At 35.2% G+C, this 16,470-nt stretch overlaps 1 protein-coding gene across 6 annotated transcripts in view; it reads left to right on the top strand.

Annotated features, from left to right (window-relative positions):
- Nucleotides 1-12,646, top strand: part of LOC142337031 (gamma-aminobutyric acid receptor subunit beta-like) — a 38,155-nt gene extending 25,509 nt beyond the window's left edge. For all 6 annotated transcript variants that reach the window (XM_075386107.1, XM_075386088.1, XM_075386098.1 and 3 more), the window contains 5 exons: nucleotides 5,530-5,795; nucleotides 8,321-8,420; nucleotides 9,051-9,249; nucleotides 10,820-11,081; nucleotides 11,668-12,646. In XM_075386107.1, coding sequence (XP_075242222.1) covers nucleotides 5,530-5,795; nucleotides 8,321-8,420; nucleotides 9,051-9,249; nucleotides 10,820-11,081; nucleotides 11,668-12,073 — 1,233 coding nt within the window. In that variant the 3' untranslated portion in view covers nucleotides 12,074-12,646. The remainder of the gene's footprint in view (nucleotides 1-5,529; nucleotides 5,796-8,320; nucleotides 8,421-9,050; nucleotides 9,250-10,819; nucleotides 11,082-11,667) is intronic.
- Nucleotides 12,647-16,470: the final 3,824 nt, after the last annotated feature.

Raw genomic sequence — 16,470 nt, 5'->3', positions numbered from 1 at the left:
ACCCCGCCCATCAAGGTTTTGATTTAATAGTCTGCCAAGTGAGGAAGAGAAAGAGTTGTTCCAAAAAACACAAATCTTTCAACACAATTAATTGGGAAAATAATGCTGGATTAGAGAACCGGTGAGGCTTACCAACAAGGAGAGTAATGGACATAACAGCTACAAAAACAAATAGTTGCAAACATTATTTATGCCTCAATTTCCATGATTGTATTTAAAAGAACAGAAAATAACGAAAAGACAGAAAATAATGAATCCGATAAAACCCGATCTAAACAAATAAACCTGTACTTCATTAGATGTTCATTGCATAAAAATCAAGACATCTCAATAATGCAACTCGGTTACATGCAGAAAAAGAAGAGCAAAAAGGACAAAGTTCAAAAATACGTTTCTCTTTTTCAAAACAAACAATTTCTAATGGATTGAAACCACTTAGTGTCAACTTGGCTCATTAGGAAGGAAAAATTATACGCCATAGGAGACAATCGAGTCTTGTGGTTATCCTTAATATGTCGGAAGTCTGCAAAAATAACAGCAAAAACGGAACAAAAACAACTGAAATTACCCAGAACGTGGGGCAGCCACAGTTGAAACCTCGGGTAATCCATGGAGAATTTTAAACATCTTTAATTTTGCACTTTTCAACGTCAAATGGGCCACCCCATTAGTGTGATAATGTAAAAAGTAATAAAAAACTCAGAATGAGCAAAATGATACAACCTGTCGTCACAGAGACCAAGCTACAAAATTCCATGAAGTAATTTAAAATTGAGACAACTAAAAAATCCATTGATTTTTTTAACAAAATATTTTCAAATAGTCAAACAAACCATAAGCTTTCTATTTAAAACAAAAACAGAGCAATTTACAACCAACTGCTCAAGAATCCAGTTGTGCTTGTTATTATTGTGACCCAATCAAAGGACGACAAAAAAGCTAATACAGACATCGAAAAACTATAAAAATTTTCTTGAAGCCAGAGTGTTGAAGCCAAAAGGTCTTTGGGTGTAGGCTGTTTGTGGAAAAGACAAGAAAAAGAACAAAAATTGAACAGTATATTCACGCAACTTTTTTTAAAAAACATTTCTAAGTACTTTAGACATCTGTCAAAACATAACCAACAGCAAAATTGATGCTAAGAGCCACTGAAAACTGATGAGCTCTATCCATTATAAGTCTTAGTTACTTGTTGACGACAAAAAGAACAAAAAATTGCAACAACAAAAATATTTTCTACAAAAAAATTAATCGAATGTTCTTAGAACAGTTAGCTATAAATTGATATTAGGGAATAGATTCGAATGAATAGTTTTTCAAGCAATCAAGGCCTTTAATAAACGTTAATATGCTGAACGACAGCAAAAAGAACGGCGTTTAGGGGCAAAAACAGAAAAAAAATTAAAAAAGAATATCGTGAGGGCACGAATGTGCAGCCGCTAAAACTATAGGCTATTCATTGAAGTCTTTAAATGGGTCTTTTGCGCATCCCTTCGATGCTAACTGGAGCTATCTTTTTGTCATAAGTTGAAAAGAGAACAAAAAACAACACCGAATACGGGAAAATATACACAAATTAGGAACTACAAAATTATTTTCTTAAAAAAAATTAATCAAAAACTTCAGCTCTAATTCGAAATAAGTAAATAAAATCATTTAAAACTCTAGAGATACAATTAAGGCTTTTGGTTGGTAGAAATATGTTTACGAAAGCGAAAAGAACCGCAATTACAGGCAAAGACAAACATCCAATAAATCATTTAATCGCGGAAATAATCAAAAATGTTTAATTTGCGCATTCTTAAATGTTTTTTGGGTTTTTTAATATGATTAGTTAAAAAGTGAATAAATAACTACCTCAAATACAGGAAATTTGCAAAAATTCACAAAAACTTTCATGAAATTTCGTATAAGAAAGTCTAAAAACAATACTTGAATACAAAACCACTATAATGAGATATCTATCCTTCACGTGATCTAATATTTGTCTTGCATAAATTAAGATTAAGATCCATAAGGAAAGATATTAGACTAAAAAATTTCAAAATTCAACACTTCACTAGCCTTTTCTTAAAAGAAATTCGTTGAATTTCGTAAGAGGCATTAGATAACAACTAAAGAAATTGTATGAAGCTCTTTAGGAACCCTATTGAATCTTTAAATAATGAAACGTATTCATGAGAATGCGAAAAGATTGACAGATGAAGCCAAAAGAAAAAAACCGTTTTTTGAAGTTCACGAAAACACATTGTCAAAGACATAAATCTTATTAGCTTTTGTCTGAAGACAAACTATATTTTAATATGACCTTTTTGCTGTGCATAGACTTTGTCATTGATTGGGTCTTATTTGACATAGTTCTTGTCAGCAATCAACAAAAAAAACAAAACTGCGAAAAAATTTTGAAAAAGACGGTGCCCTTATCTAATCCGAGTAATTATTGATTATACGAATCCATGATGAGTTAAAATACAGCCTTGATTTTTCTCGGCGTCCAACAAAAACGGTTTGTTTTTTAAATTCTTGTAACAATTAGCAAACGAAATGTTTTAATAAAACACAATTAAATTATGCATTTCGTGTAAATGTTTATTTTTCGAAAAACCGGCAAAATTTTAATTCCAAAAACTCCTATAGGAAGCGAACGTACAGATTTTTTGAGGAGTTCCAAAACATTGTGGCGGCAAATGTCCGGTCTCGACTTCCTGGAATTTTAAACGAAGTAAGAAACAAAGTCTTTTTTGGAGACTGTTTGAGCTAAAAAAAAAGTCTCAAATTCGAATTTAGCAGAAATATTACCAAAAAACTCGATTAAAATAACGTGGCGAGCCTTCTTTCTCCCTAACCGTAAAAGCATTAACAATGTTCTCATAAATAAAAACAAGTTTTAGCAACACTAAGGAAAATTGGGTCAAAAATTACGGAAAGTGTGAATAAAAACAACGGAATAAAAAACAACTCTACTTCTCCCAAAAGTTTACACATCGATAACTCCCTGTAAAACTTGAAAACAAAAAAATATTTAATTCTATATTCTACGCTGGACGAGCTCTCTAATGATACAAATCTCAACTCTCTACGATGAATATATCAATCGGTCAAATTTAGCTGGTCAAACAAACCCATTTGAGTATATAGTTCCGCCCACCCCCCACAAGTGGGTCGGAATAATAATGCCAATTGATCAAGAATCCACAGTTAAACAAGCACACTCACAGAAACACAAACACAACAAACACACACACACACAAACACACACATACACACACACACGAATAACTAAAATCCTTGCAAAGCTAAAAACTGAGGTGCATTTGTCTTAAGTTCAAACTTTTAAACATTGTCGGGCCTCGATGCCATAAACACAACTCAAGTCTGGAAACAAAGTTCCAGTTAGCTTCACGCTAGAAAATGTTATTGTAAATTTAACTAAATTTCACCAAAAAATGCTTTAAATTATCAGAAAGTTTGAGGTAATTTAGCTTGGCCTAACTCATACCAGGCAGTGAACCACGTTTGGAATGCTCAGAATAACTATGGGTCGATTTCATCAATACTTATATCTTTCGAATCCGGTATGTTATCAGGTAATGTCACGTCTTTATTAATTACATCATCTAATTTTGTCGCTGAGGTTTGCAAAGTCTCATTGAATTTGTCAATAATACCGCTGTTTTTGTTTCTACTGACAAATTCCATTTTTAACAGGTGGGGGCGTTGCAATTTTGGGAAGTTTGAAGAAATAGATGTCAGTTTTTGGTTGCTGTTATAATTTGGGACCACATTGAAAGATTTGGATCAATGCTGAAAGATAGGAATAAACAGTTGTTGCCCTATTGAGGTCCTTGACCTGAACTTCATGAGTCTTAGTATATCTTTGTAGTGTTTTTGGATTAAATGTTGTCTTTGTTGTTGAATTGATACTCGTTTGTTATCTTCTTCGTTAGATACGTTCCAATTTGTTCGTTCAATCAAGTGTAGCAGCAGAAATTCTGGATGTATACCTCCAGCCAATCAGGGACACTATTCTCTTATATATAGCACTAACTCAACTAGCTATAGTCAGTCTGTTAGTTTAGATACACCATGTGTATACTCTTGACTCCGGTGCTGTACTCTATTACCACCGTATTAATAGAAGTTTATCTTCAGTGTTTTAAAGAGCCGGTTAGTCTTAGAGATATAGGTAAGCCTACTTCGCGCGCAGAAATATGGAGCCCCAGCTCTTTATACCATAAGGCTGTAAAAGGAGCCCATCGATGTTCTACCTGACAAGTCAAACTTTTTTTTTGTTTTGCTGACAAAGAAACGCATTTTGTCTTTACTTCTGATAGTGATTTTTGTTAAATGCTTTGAGTTCGTGCTTTTGGAGTTCTGAAATTCTTGATATTCTTGCTTTTTTCAAACTCCTTCCGTTCTGTCTGTGCCTGCGTTATTATTTTAAAAAGAGCTAGATGGCTTGTTCGTAGATTTACAAAATTTCCACGCAGCCAAAAACTGAAACTAAAAGCGAAGTAATTGACTGGGTAACTTGTAGAGCCGGTCAAAGTTTCGTCCAGAAAATAACATAACTGTTGTGGTGAACAGCGGTGAAAGCTTCTCACCCCAAGGGACTTCTATCCTATGGCAGTAAATTCGGTGATGTTTTGCAAGATTTGCAGTGAATTTAATTGTCAAATTTTGGTTTGCGGTAAATTTGGCGATGAATTTAATTATTGCAACTTCTGCCTTTTTAAAGTCATACGGTTTTTTGCCTGCTTCTTCTGGTTGGAGTTAAAACAACTTAATGATACCAAAAGAAAGCGTTGGAAAAAGTTAATCGCTATGAAGTGCAAATTAAGAAAATATTCATCGTCATTTTTACCGGCGTTCTTACAAGAACTCAACGCTTTCATTTCATTCCTCACCGCTACAAGGAGTGAATTCATTGGGTTGAGAATTTTTTTCTCACAGCAATTCGGTTTACGCAATAACTAACAAAACTCAGTTTTTCACTCACTGAGTATGGATTTCTTTCCCTTCAGGTGTCCCATCAATAGCGATTATTGTTTTTATTGATTCTGACTTTAAAATATTTTCTGCGCACTTTTGTAGTTTTTTTTTCTACATGTTTAACTTGAACCAGTACTTGGGTTAATTTTTGTCAACGTGAATCCAGGCTCCAGTTTAGACATTATCTAACACATCTCACAAATTTTAAATTACACATATAGATTTATTTACCTCATACATAGGGGATGCTTTTGTAGAATTTTGCTTTTGTAAGAATTTTTTGCAGTTTTTTTTTCTCACGGCATTTACTGGATTCAACGCCAAAAACCACAATTCTTACATATTTCAGCCACATTCATCGCAATTCGTAAATTTCTATCGATTTTTATTGTTGACACCTCGAGCCGGGGAAATAAATATTTATGCAAAAGAAGCTAGCTACGCGATGTTTTAATTTGAAATATTTAATTATTTGAAACATTCAAATTTACTGCACACTTTAAACGCTTGAGGGTAAAATACCCATTGTGTTTTTAGGACAAGCGACTCAACTTTTACAACGAGACAGTGGAAAAATTAGTTCTCTCACAGGACGTGGTGGACTCCCTATGGATCCCCGACTCATTCTTCCAGACAGAAACAGAGTCCTATGTCCATGACGTCACTAAGAAGAATATCTTCTTCCGACTGGACAAACAAGGCGGCATCCTCATGAGCATGCGTGTCACTGTGACGTCACGCTGTCCTATGGATCTGGCATACTTCCCGATGGATGTGCAGAAATGTGTCCTCAGAATTGCCAGGTGAATAACTACTTCTATGTAACATTGCGTTCATAATTGCATTCAATTTCGCATGATGGTATTACGGAAACTAGAAAATAGAAACTAAAAAAGCATGATGATGTTACGGAAACTAGAAACTAGAATGAAAGAAACGAAATGGAGCAGTTTCTTTTCGTCATCAGTTTATTTCCGAACATTTTCTCCGCTCAGTTCCAAAACTAGGAGAAACAAAGTTTTTGTGCTCCCGCCGTACGCTATTGCATCAGTGCATAAATTATTGTCTTTAATCGCTGGAAAGTCGTCGGAATGTTCGGTTTGAAATCGTTTTTCTAAATCCTTGAATTTGACAAGAAGATCCTTTTCTTTTGAAAATACTTTTGAAAATCCTGTGAATACATTAACATTTTACATTGTAAAGAAAAAATTCAAATTTTTATAGGGAAAAAAACCCGCTGATTTCTTCAAACCAAACATAGCGACGATTTCGTAAACCTGACAATGATCATGACAAATAATTCTTATGTCATTTTGTTTGGTCTTCTGGACTTGGGAACAAGATACGAAACAAAATAACAGTTGTAAAAATGTACCAACTTGCATTTTCCCGGTAAACTACTCACAGTGAATTCTTCACAAGGATCTAGAAATCCAAGAGTATGCAGACCAAATTCTCAAATTTGGGCTTTGATTACAAAATTGTTTTGATTAAACTAAAAATTAGTGATCGCTCTAAAAATTGTCCAATCCGTTATGAAATTCAATTTAAAAATTTGTTGACCCTTTTTCGACAAAATTTTAGAATTTTGCACGTATTTGCAAAAATAACATTTACAAAGCTAGGTTGAAGGTTTTTCTTTTTAGAGGCATAGGCTAGTGAAATAAAGACACAAGAGCAGTACCAATAGCTACCCAATTTTAACCGTCAATTTTGCAGTTTCTCTAGCAAATCATTTTTGGTTGTTTTTCCGGAAATCTCTCAAATATCGAAAATCAATATTTGTTCTCTTTTTCTATTCCTTTCTAAAACTCACTCTGTGAGCATCATTATCGGATTGGCTAAATTTAATAGGAAATTGGCAAAATTTTTTGACATATTATACTCCAAATGAATGAGACTTGCCCTAAATAATGCACCAAGTTAAAATTCGAGGCTATCACAGCTCGCCAAGGAAATTTAAAACTAAAAATAAGCTCTGTATATTTTCTTTGCAAAAATTAGCACCATTTAGGAAATAATGAAATTATGCAAAAAAGTTTTGAAATTTTTGCTAATCACCTTTATAGGTTTTCTTTTGAAAATTTTAAAAGAAATTTCTTAACCGCATGTTCCTGATGGTATCAGATTTGCTGATAGCTCGGTATTTACCAAAATACGTAATTTCCAATGCAAATTCAGGACTAAAACTCAACACATTCTGCTACAGATAATTCATTGAGTGACTCGTTTTGGTTTATACAGCAAATTAAACTCAGGTTGAAGACGCAGACGGAAAGTCGACATGTCCAGAACCAGATGTATGCACGACGGGGGTGTCGTGCGTTCAAATTTACATAGTCTGGAAACACGGAAAAACGCACGAAAGTCTGGACATGAACGCACGAAAGGTCTGATGAACGCACGAAAGTCTGGACATAAACGCACGAAAGCCTGCTGAATGGACGAAAATCTGGTGAACGCACGAAGGTCTGGATATGAACGCACGAAATTCTGGTGAAATTCTGGTCTGGACATACCGCCTTTCCGTCTGGGACCTCAACATGGGCTGTTTTGCAATATTTACGAGAACAAATTCATGTGCAAATTATTCATCATCAAACGTATTAATTTCTAAAAGTATTTCTAAAATACGAAAACTGAGAAAAAATAAGAGTCTCAACAGATCATTTTTTAAAGATATATCTGTTTATATAGAAACAGCAAAAATAGAGAACCAATTTTCACGTAAAAAATTCTAGAAACACATATTTGTGGATACTTGTTTTTAGCAATACAACTTGCGCTTGCTTAACTTCACCCTAAAGTTTCAGCGGCCTCTCTTGGCTTCAACAGACTATGTTTTATTATTCATGTTACCGCAGACTCAAAAAGGCGTCCACAGCCCTATTTCTCACTTAGAAACTGACGCAGTTCAATTCGCTATAGTATCCTATCACGTGTAGCGCCAACTGTTGGACCACAATTCGGTTCAAATATTAACAAATCCTTACTCGTCAAAGAAGCATTTAATTAAGGGTCGACATTGAAGTACTAAGACACCAAACAATAGATCGAAAGCAAAAATTGGGACAATAGATTGAACATGAATTAATTGAAGTTGCGTATTGGACAATCAGATTTTAGCATTCATGTTCGGTTGTGATATGTTTATATCAGGTCCCGTTTTTTTTTGGTTTTCGATTTATTAGTCCTTTTGGCGAATAAGTGTGCAAAACAAAGCAAAACAGTTAAGGCATTTTAACTGGGCTGGGGTGTAGGTAACCCATTTCTCATGCATTAATGATTTATTTTGATTTAAAAAATGAAGGTGTATTTCTCTTGTCAGTTGGGGCTACACGGCAGATGACATCCAGTATCTCTGGGTGGAGAGCACCAAAGAAGACCCTATCCAGATATCAGATGACATCACACTAGCCAATTTCCAGGTTAACATCCCAAAGATTTTCAAAAGAATTCTCTTCAACATGTATTAGAGAGCGGGGAGGCCTACAAAATAGCAGAGGACATTTGAAAGAAAGAAATCTTCTTGAACATCTAACCAGAATGTTGACACCGGAATTTCTAAGATAATCAGTGATAAAAATGTTACATACAATTCATACTCACCCTAGTTGAGGGGTCGGCCAAAGAAGAGACGCTGATCGACCAATATTGGGTGTGAAAAGAAACAATGGCTTTTAATTTTCAATTTTAAAAGACTTTGCTGGGTCTACGGTTACAGTTGTAACGGTTTTTCCCAAAATCTTTTCAAATGTCGAGCCATTGTGCTTTTTCACACCCAATATTGGTTGATCAACGTTATTTCGTGGTTCGTCTAGTATTAAACTATATGGTCGGAAATTATTTCAAATCTCGTTTTTAGAAGACTTTTACGATTTCATAAAGACGGCATCTCAATCAGGGTAAAATTTTTCGCAAATTATAGAGACGAAAAAGCTTCAATAAAATAATTTACCATGTAAATAAAATTTAACATTTTTATCACCATATTTGAGATGCATGCTTTTTGAAAAGACTTAATATGTAATCTTAATCATGTGGTAAATATTTCACAGGTAATGAATTTGACGTACCGCAGTTTCGACCGGTCTCTCACGACTGGCAACTGGTCAACATTGGAGGCGTCCTTCGTGTTTGGGAGGAACACCCTCTACTTCATCATCCAGATGTACATCCCCTCCACCCTCATCGTCATGGTCTCCTGGGTATCCTTCTGGGTGGCCAGAACTGCCATTCCTGCCAGGGCCGCACTTGGTATGATCAGAATTACACGACCAAAAAAAACAGAACCTGTTTTCTTCCCCGATAGATCATAATACTTGGATCTTTTCTGCTACGCACCCCGCCCCGTTGCACCCCCTTTATACATGTTTAAGCAAAGAGTTAAATCTAAGTAAGTTTATACATATGCGTATGTGAAAAATATGCATTTACTAAAAGCTAGCTGAGCTCTGGTTTGAAAGTGTTACGTATTTCAACGAAAAATTGTTGCATATAATGTTAGCATCACTTAAAAATCTGGGGGCGCTAGCCAAAATAATCCTGACACTCCATAAAAGGCGTTTTTACACTTAATAACAATTTATTTTGTAAAAAGTGCAATGGATTTTTGAAGTGTCATTAGGCTACAATGACAATTTTTAATAATTTTTCACGTTTTGCGTCATTTTTAGGTATTTTGTTGAATCAGACCTAACTTGACGTTTGTCAAAATTCATTAAAAAAACTTAATCAAGAAATAATTACCGTTTATGATCATTTTGTGAGATATATATTCTGGTACTACAAACATAAACACGCAAATTGATACTATTTTTTGCCAATTTTTCATGTTTTCGTCATTTTCCAAATTTTTCAGACCTAGGGACCAGGGATCCTCCTCTAGGTTTTGATAATAAGATACAGTATAGTTTCTAGTATAAATGAAATGGTTTTAAATTTATTTTCACGAATTTTAGAATTTTTTTGAGAAAACTTCTATTTTCAAGCTTTTTTCATAATTTTTTTCATCTTATTGAAATTTTCTAATTCCAGGGTCCAGGGAACTTTTTTTAGGGGTTAATTGAAAGTTATTTTGTAGTTGCTAGGGACAATGAAATGGTTTTTAACATTTTGATATGACGAAAAAAAAACTTTGAACTTTTTTCTATAAAACTTGGAACTTCTAATCTTTTTCTGATTTATTTTTCTTTATCGGCCAGTGAAAATTTTTAGGCTTCAAAATGGATTACTGGATAGTTTCAGAAGACTATGAAATGGTTCTGAAGATATTAATATAACGAATTGTAGCAATAACTCAAAAAAGTTTGAATTTGTTTTCAAATTTTTTGAAAGCTTTTGTCATTTTCTCGCAGTTATCAATCTTTCAGGGCTAATGAAACTTCTTGAAGTCTAGCATATGCTTCACTGGACAGATCCGAAAGACAAACGAATTTATGAACATATTGTCCTTGCGAAATTCAGAAACTTTTGTATAAATTTTGCAGTTTTCAATATTTTAAATGTTTTTGTCATTTTCTGGAGTTTTTCTATTTTTTGTGGACTATAAACTTCTTTCACGGCTGGTGCGTGGGCTAATGGATGCATTTTAATTGATCAATTTGGGCTTTCAGGTTAAGTTCTTTTTAGACTAATTATTTTTAACAATGATTATTTTTAAGTTTAGTTTGCTTATTTTAGTTTCTCTGGCAATGTCCAATTGATCTGCTGGTAATTTACAGTAGTTTCAAATTTTTCATTAAATTCTTTGGATACCCGTTCCCTTCATTAAAGATTACAGTAGGCGACTAATAAATGCAGGTTTTGAATATATCCGTGTCTGTAGGTATCACAACAGTGCTGACCCTTTTGACTCTTATCTCGTCCACAAATGCCAACATGCCCAAGATCTCCTACATGAAGGCCATAGACGTCTACTTGGCAGGCTGCTTCCTCTTCGTGTTCGCCAGTCTTATAGAGTTCGCAGTGGTGTGTTACATGGACCAACAGATGCCACAGAAGAGGGAGAGTGCCAAGATTAAGAGACAGATCGACAAGTCCAGATACGAGATTCAGGAGCTACTACACAGCGACATTGTTCTCATCAGGTACATTTAGCATAGATCATTTGTACCAGGCCGGCGAGGCTTAACCAAATGAGCTAGTATTTGCGGTTAAAACGTAAACTAAATTATATTATCAATTTTCGCACATAGGCATTATCATGCTAAATAGTTTTTCTAATAATTTTAGCAACGGGTATATTTTGAGAAATTTGGCAGAATGGGAATTTTTCCCGACACATCTAGGAATACAAACGATTTATTCAAATTTTCAATTATGATGAGATTTATTTGCTCTTGAACAATTTTACAGCAGTTATGAGGGTCGTGTTAGTTTTTTTTGTTGTTAATTTGTGTGGGATCGATTCCTAGCGTTATACCAGAGAGACAACAGTTGAAATATCTTGATAAGACTAATTAACAAAACGGACCGTTGCGGACGAAATTGGAGATACGGGCACAATACGAACAAATATTTTTTAAAAAATCCTATAGATTTTATAACAATTTGGCTCATCTGGATCTTGCTAAGGCATCTCAATTTTAATTTTTATCAAGAAAATGAAGGCCTTGCATTTAACAAAGGGCACAAAAAATTGTTTCAAAATGTCGGGAACTTAATTGCATTCAGGAAGCACGGAGCTCCAATCGGACAGAGGGTGTCCAATGTGAACGACATTGAGATGGACCCTCGCCACTACTACATGCAGAACAACTGCATCTACCCAGAGGAGCACTTCGTACCACAGGCTCCACCCCACCACCCCTCTTCTTGCGAACACAACACCCCCTCTAGTGGAATGGAAGCATTCTGTGGGGGGTGTGGGGGTGGCATGGGGACACAGAGCCAGGGAGGGGAGCCAGGAGTCTCCTTTGCTCGATATTTTTGTCGACGTTTTGTGGAACCCGGATGTCAATTCCAAATGGATGACGTTGGAGCTATTGACAGTTTTTCGAGATGGTTTTTCCCATTGGCGTTTTTCACGCTTATGTTCGGATATTGGGCTTTTTATCTTACGAGAGATTACACAATGTGATCAACTACCGGATTCTCTATAAAAAACTATCCACATAAAAATTTGTGTTCTTTCCCAAGATAGCCACGCCATCCCTGTGTAAAAGGCGCAAGAAAGTGCAAACACGTAAATCACCGAAATTATACACTTATGGTCATTATGGCCTGGGCTCTAATGGGAATACCTTAAATTTGAGCTAGATGTTTTGTATTTCGCTATCACGTCGAAGTAAAATAAATTAATCCTGCTTTAGACATGTCTTGACTATGACCCGGATCTTTTCCTTTGTCCCCCTCTCCCGGTACGTTATGAACTACTCACAGTTACAGAACACGTTCTGTTACACAGTAAATCAATATGTATATGCATCCAACACGCTTAGGGGGGACAAATTGAAAATATCCGGTAGTCTTTAATAATTTTTCCGGTATTATATTGAGTACAATGTGTATTTAGTATTTACATTATATAGTATTTCTGTTAGCAGTTTGTAATTGCTTTATGATAATATTAAAGTTCACTTCACAATAGTTGTGATATCTACAGATATGTGTTTCTAATAAAAGCTTTCAAATAATTTATTTTCTTTTCGTATGTAGTTCCATTAGCTAACGAATCAGGTGAAAAAAACAATCGGTTATAATCCCTGTTTTCCCTAAATAAAAAAGTAATTTATATATTAATTGCTCTCAAACGAAGTTTGCAGCAAATATATTCATCCTGTTTGTCTTTTTTATGCGATTTTTCGCTTGACCGATTTTTCGTCTGACCTATTTGACTTTTCGTCCGCAAAAACGGGATAAACAGGTAGCGCCCAGCGGGAATTAAGTGCTCTTAGACCTTTTCAGCTCTGTTTCAGCTCAAACTGTTTTTGAGACTTATACTTAGGGTGTGAAGGGCGGTTCTTAGAGGTTAAAGACACCCCCACTGTCGACCCCCCCACTATTGCCCCCACCCCCCTCATCACGCTGTTGCCCACCCTTCCCCACTGTTGCCCCCATCAGTCCCGGTGGACTCTCCCCTCCCCCCTCGCTAGCAACTGACGAACAACCACTCGCTAAAATTATAATATCTTTCACAATTCTTTCAAGCTTTTTGAAAATTGTTGTTTAATTTAGTTTCGTTCAGCCATAGGTATCAATGAAACTCCTAAAAAGTTTAATAATATATTATTCTAAAATTTCTACTGGCAGTGTAATGGTTTCAACATTTTGACATAACAAATATTAGCATTTTTTATTATAAAACTTGCATTTTTTTTCAAATTTCTAAAATTTATTATCGAAAATTAGGTTTTTCGAGCACCAGAAGCCAATAAATCTCCTCCAAGGTTTGATAATGGGTTACTGGAAAATTTGTTCTTGCCATGGTATATCTTTGAACTTTTTAATATCACAAACTTTAGCTATTTTTGATAACTCTTGTATTTTTTTCAAGTTTTATGAAAACTTTGGTCGTTTTTCAGGTTTCTCTAGCCTCAAGGGCCAAAAAAATCTCCTCTAAGATTTTACAATAGGTCATAGAATAGATTCTGGATGTAGTGGAATGTTTTTCAAGATTTTAACATACGGATATTAACCTTTTTTTGACAAAACTTGCAATTTTTTTCATTTTTTTTAACTTTTTGTCATTATTCAGGTTTTTTCAGCCTCAGGGGTCAGAAAAGCTCTTTTAGTGTTCCCTAAAAAGTGATTGAATCATTTTTGTTTGGCCATGGATTAGTTTTCGTTTTTTTATTATCGCAAACTTCGGCACCAGAGTTCTAGTGGCCTCCTCCAAGATTTTTTAATAAGCTGTTGCAAAGTTTCTAGAGTTAACGGAATGATCACAAATTTTTAATGACTTCTGCTTTAGAAATTTTTTGATAAAATTTGAATTTTTTTATTTTTGAATATTTTTGCCCCTTTTCTGAGTTTAACTATCATTACTGGCTAACAAAACTTCTTAAGTCTTGCAGATGGGTTACCCGACAAAACTCCAGAGACAAAAAATTGGCTTCGAACAATTTTTCACTGCGGAATCTGGAAACATTTTTTTAATTTTTGGAATATTTTGCAAATTTTTTGAAAATCAGTTTTTTTTAATATTTATTTACTGTTATGGCTAGAAAACAAAAATTTACAGATTCGAATCAAGCTAAAGCTAGCCTCACTAACCCGGGGCTAGCTACTGACAGAGCCAGCCGCTCGCCGGTCGTTTGAGAGCAATTCGCCCGACGTTAGTCGGTTATAATTTTTTATGTGTTTTGAAACCTGAACATTTACCCAAGAGTTTTATTTATAACTTCATGACAATCATAATCGTTCCAATTGCCAGAAAATTTATTCAAGTCCAACTCAGTCTGTACCTCAAAAGTTTGCACTGCTTAAGCACGTTTGAGATTATCGAGAGAATTTGTCACAGAACAGCGAACAGCAGCACTTTTTCTTCATTTTTCAACATCTTTTGACAAGAAAACGGTATGCGTGTGTACATGCATTCTCGCATGGTAGGTTGTGTGTGTGTGTGTGTGTGTGTGTGTGTGTGTGTGTGTGTGTGCGTGTGTGTGAGTGGGTGTGTGTGTGTGCGGTGGCTGTGCGGGTGTGTGTGTGTGGGTGAGTGTGTTGGGTGGGGGGGGGGGGGGTCGGTGTATGTGTGGGTGTTTGTGTGTGTGAGTGTGTTTGGGTGAGTGGATGAGTGTTTATATGTATGTAAAAATAAGAGCAGGTGTATATGTATGTATTTGTGCATGCGTATGTGTATCAATACAAGCCATTGCTCCCTAGCGATTGGTTTTAATTAAGATGCTAATTTGTGGAATTTTGAGACAGAGGCATTGTAAAGTATAATAACAATTATAATCTTTTAGTGAGGTATATCCTAGTATAATACATTTTTTAACAGTAGAAACAAAGTAGTATAATCGTTCCTTTGTCGCGATATCCCATACTGTAAGGCCCTTACATTTATTATGATACCCCGGACCCTCGTGTCAAAATTCCGTAGTATATTCTCGACTCAGTATTGTAACAGTCTATCCTAAGGGTATCTCTACCTCAGGATGTGAGGTTCAACTTAAGTGTTCAATTTTGTTGTCTGAAATAGACTGAACACCATCTTTAATGTTTCACAGAAAAATTTTAATGTTGCATACAAAAAGCATGGCAAAATTGAAATTTTTGAATACGAAGTTGAAGCTTCGGCGTTGCACCGTTTTAGTTTGCTCTTTAAAATACTATGATTCAGAGCTGAGTTACAATGCTACTATGGTTCAGGACGTTTTGTTGAATTCAGGATGTAAAATAGACTAAATTGCCAATATAAATCTTTAATAAATCTTATGTAATGGGTATTTCTCATCTACGTTAATAATGGCAAATGACAAAAAAGAAGGCCTTTTTGAGCAACTTCCTTATTTTAAAATAATAAGGTTTTCAGAAATATTGAAGTTGAGAAACTTTTGCAACAACTAATAAGTGAATGTAAGAGCAGACTATTTAACACGTACTAAGATAAAATGCTGTCAATGCAATTTCACAATGCAGCTCAATAATTTCGCCTTACAGATTATATTGTCATTCGATGCGACGTGACACAAACTTTTGTGGCCAATTTTACAATGCCAGAAGAATTGCTCTCGAGCAACTAGTGGAAGCTCTAATCATTTGCAGCCTGCATCAGTCGGGGATAGCCTGACTGGGATTGCTAAATTCACTAGGGGCTTCAAATAACCTCATTAAAAGTTTGGAAAAATGGCACCAGTGTCGGTGCACTTATCATGTGACTTTTAGTAATAAATTGCCGCCAATTGAGTTCATTTGCTTGAAATCGTTATGAGAGAGAATTTTAGATCACGCAAAACGCAAAAATGCACTCGAAAAGTCAAGAAGGGTCAAGCGAAACAATTTGCATAAAAAATATAGCCGGTAGAATACTGGAAACGACACCAAGAGTCGTCCAATAAAACCTTATTTAACTCTACCTATTTCAGAAATAAAAAAGGAAATAAAAAAGCAACATATAGTGAGAACAATTAATTTTAGAGAGAAATGTCTGTAAGTAGGCGGAAAGGAGGGGCAGGTGGGGTAAGTAGTTGGAGATGGAAAGTAGGCGTAAGGAGAAGTGGGGAAGGGTAGGTTAAGTAGGTTGGAGTGACTTATAAGTGATCAAAAGTTCTCAATGATTTTTTCACCGCGAATATTACCCGCAGTTCCTAATAACTATACATTATAAACTGTGCAACTGTTGAAATCCAATGTTCAAAAACAACAACCCAAGTTGTTAATCAGAAGTCAATGTTCGAAAGCAAAGTTCAAAAGCACAAGTCTTGAAAAAAACTTTTGTCAGCTAGAAAAAAGCTGTAGAATTTTACTATTCCTCTTCGATTTGTAAAAAAGAGGGCCTTTAATCAATCAGTCAACAAGCAGAGTGTGTAAGAG

The sequence above is a fragment of the Convolutriloba macropyga genome, chromosome 1 (assembly GCF_964194025.1).
Source record: "Convolutriloba macropyga chromosome 1, txConMacr16.3, whole genome shotgun sequence".
NCBI classification, from domain to species: Eukaryota; Metazoa; Xenacoelomorpha; order Acoela; family Convolutidae; genus Convolutriloba; species Convolutriloba macropyga.
This window is presented reverse-complemented; position numbering and strand designations above follow the sequence as displayed.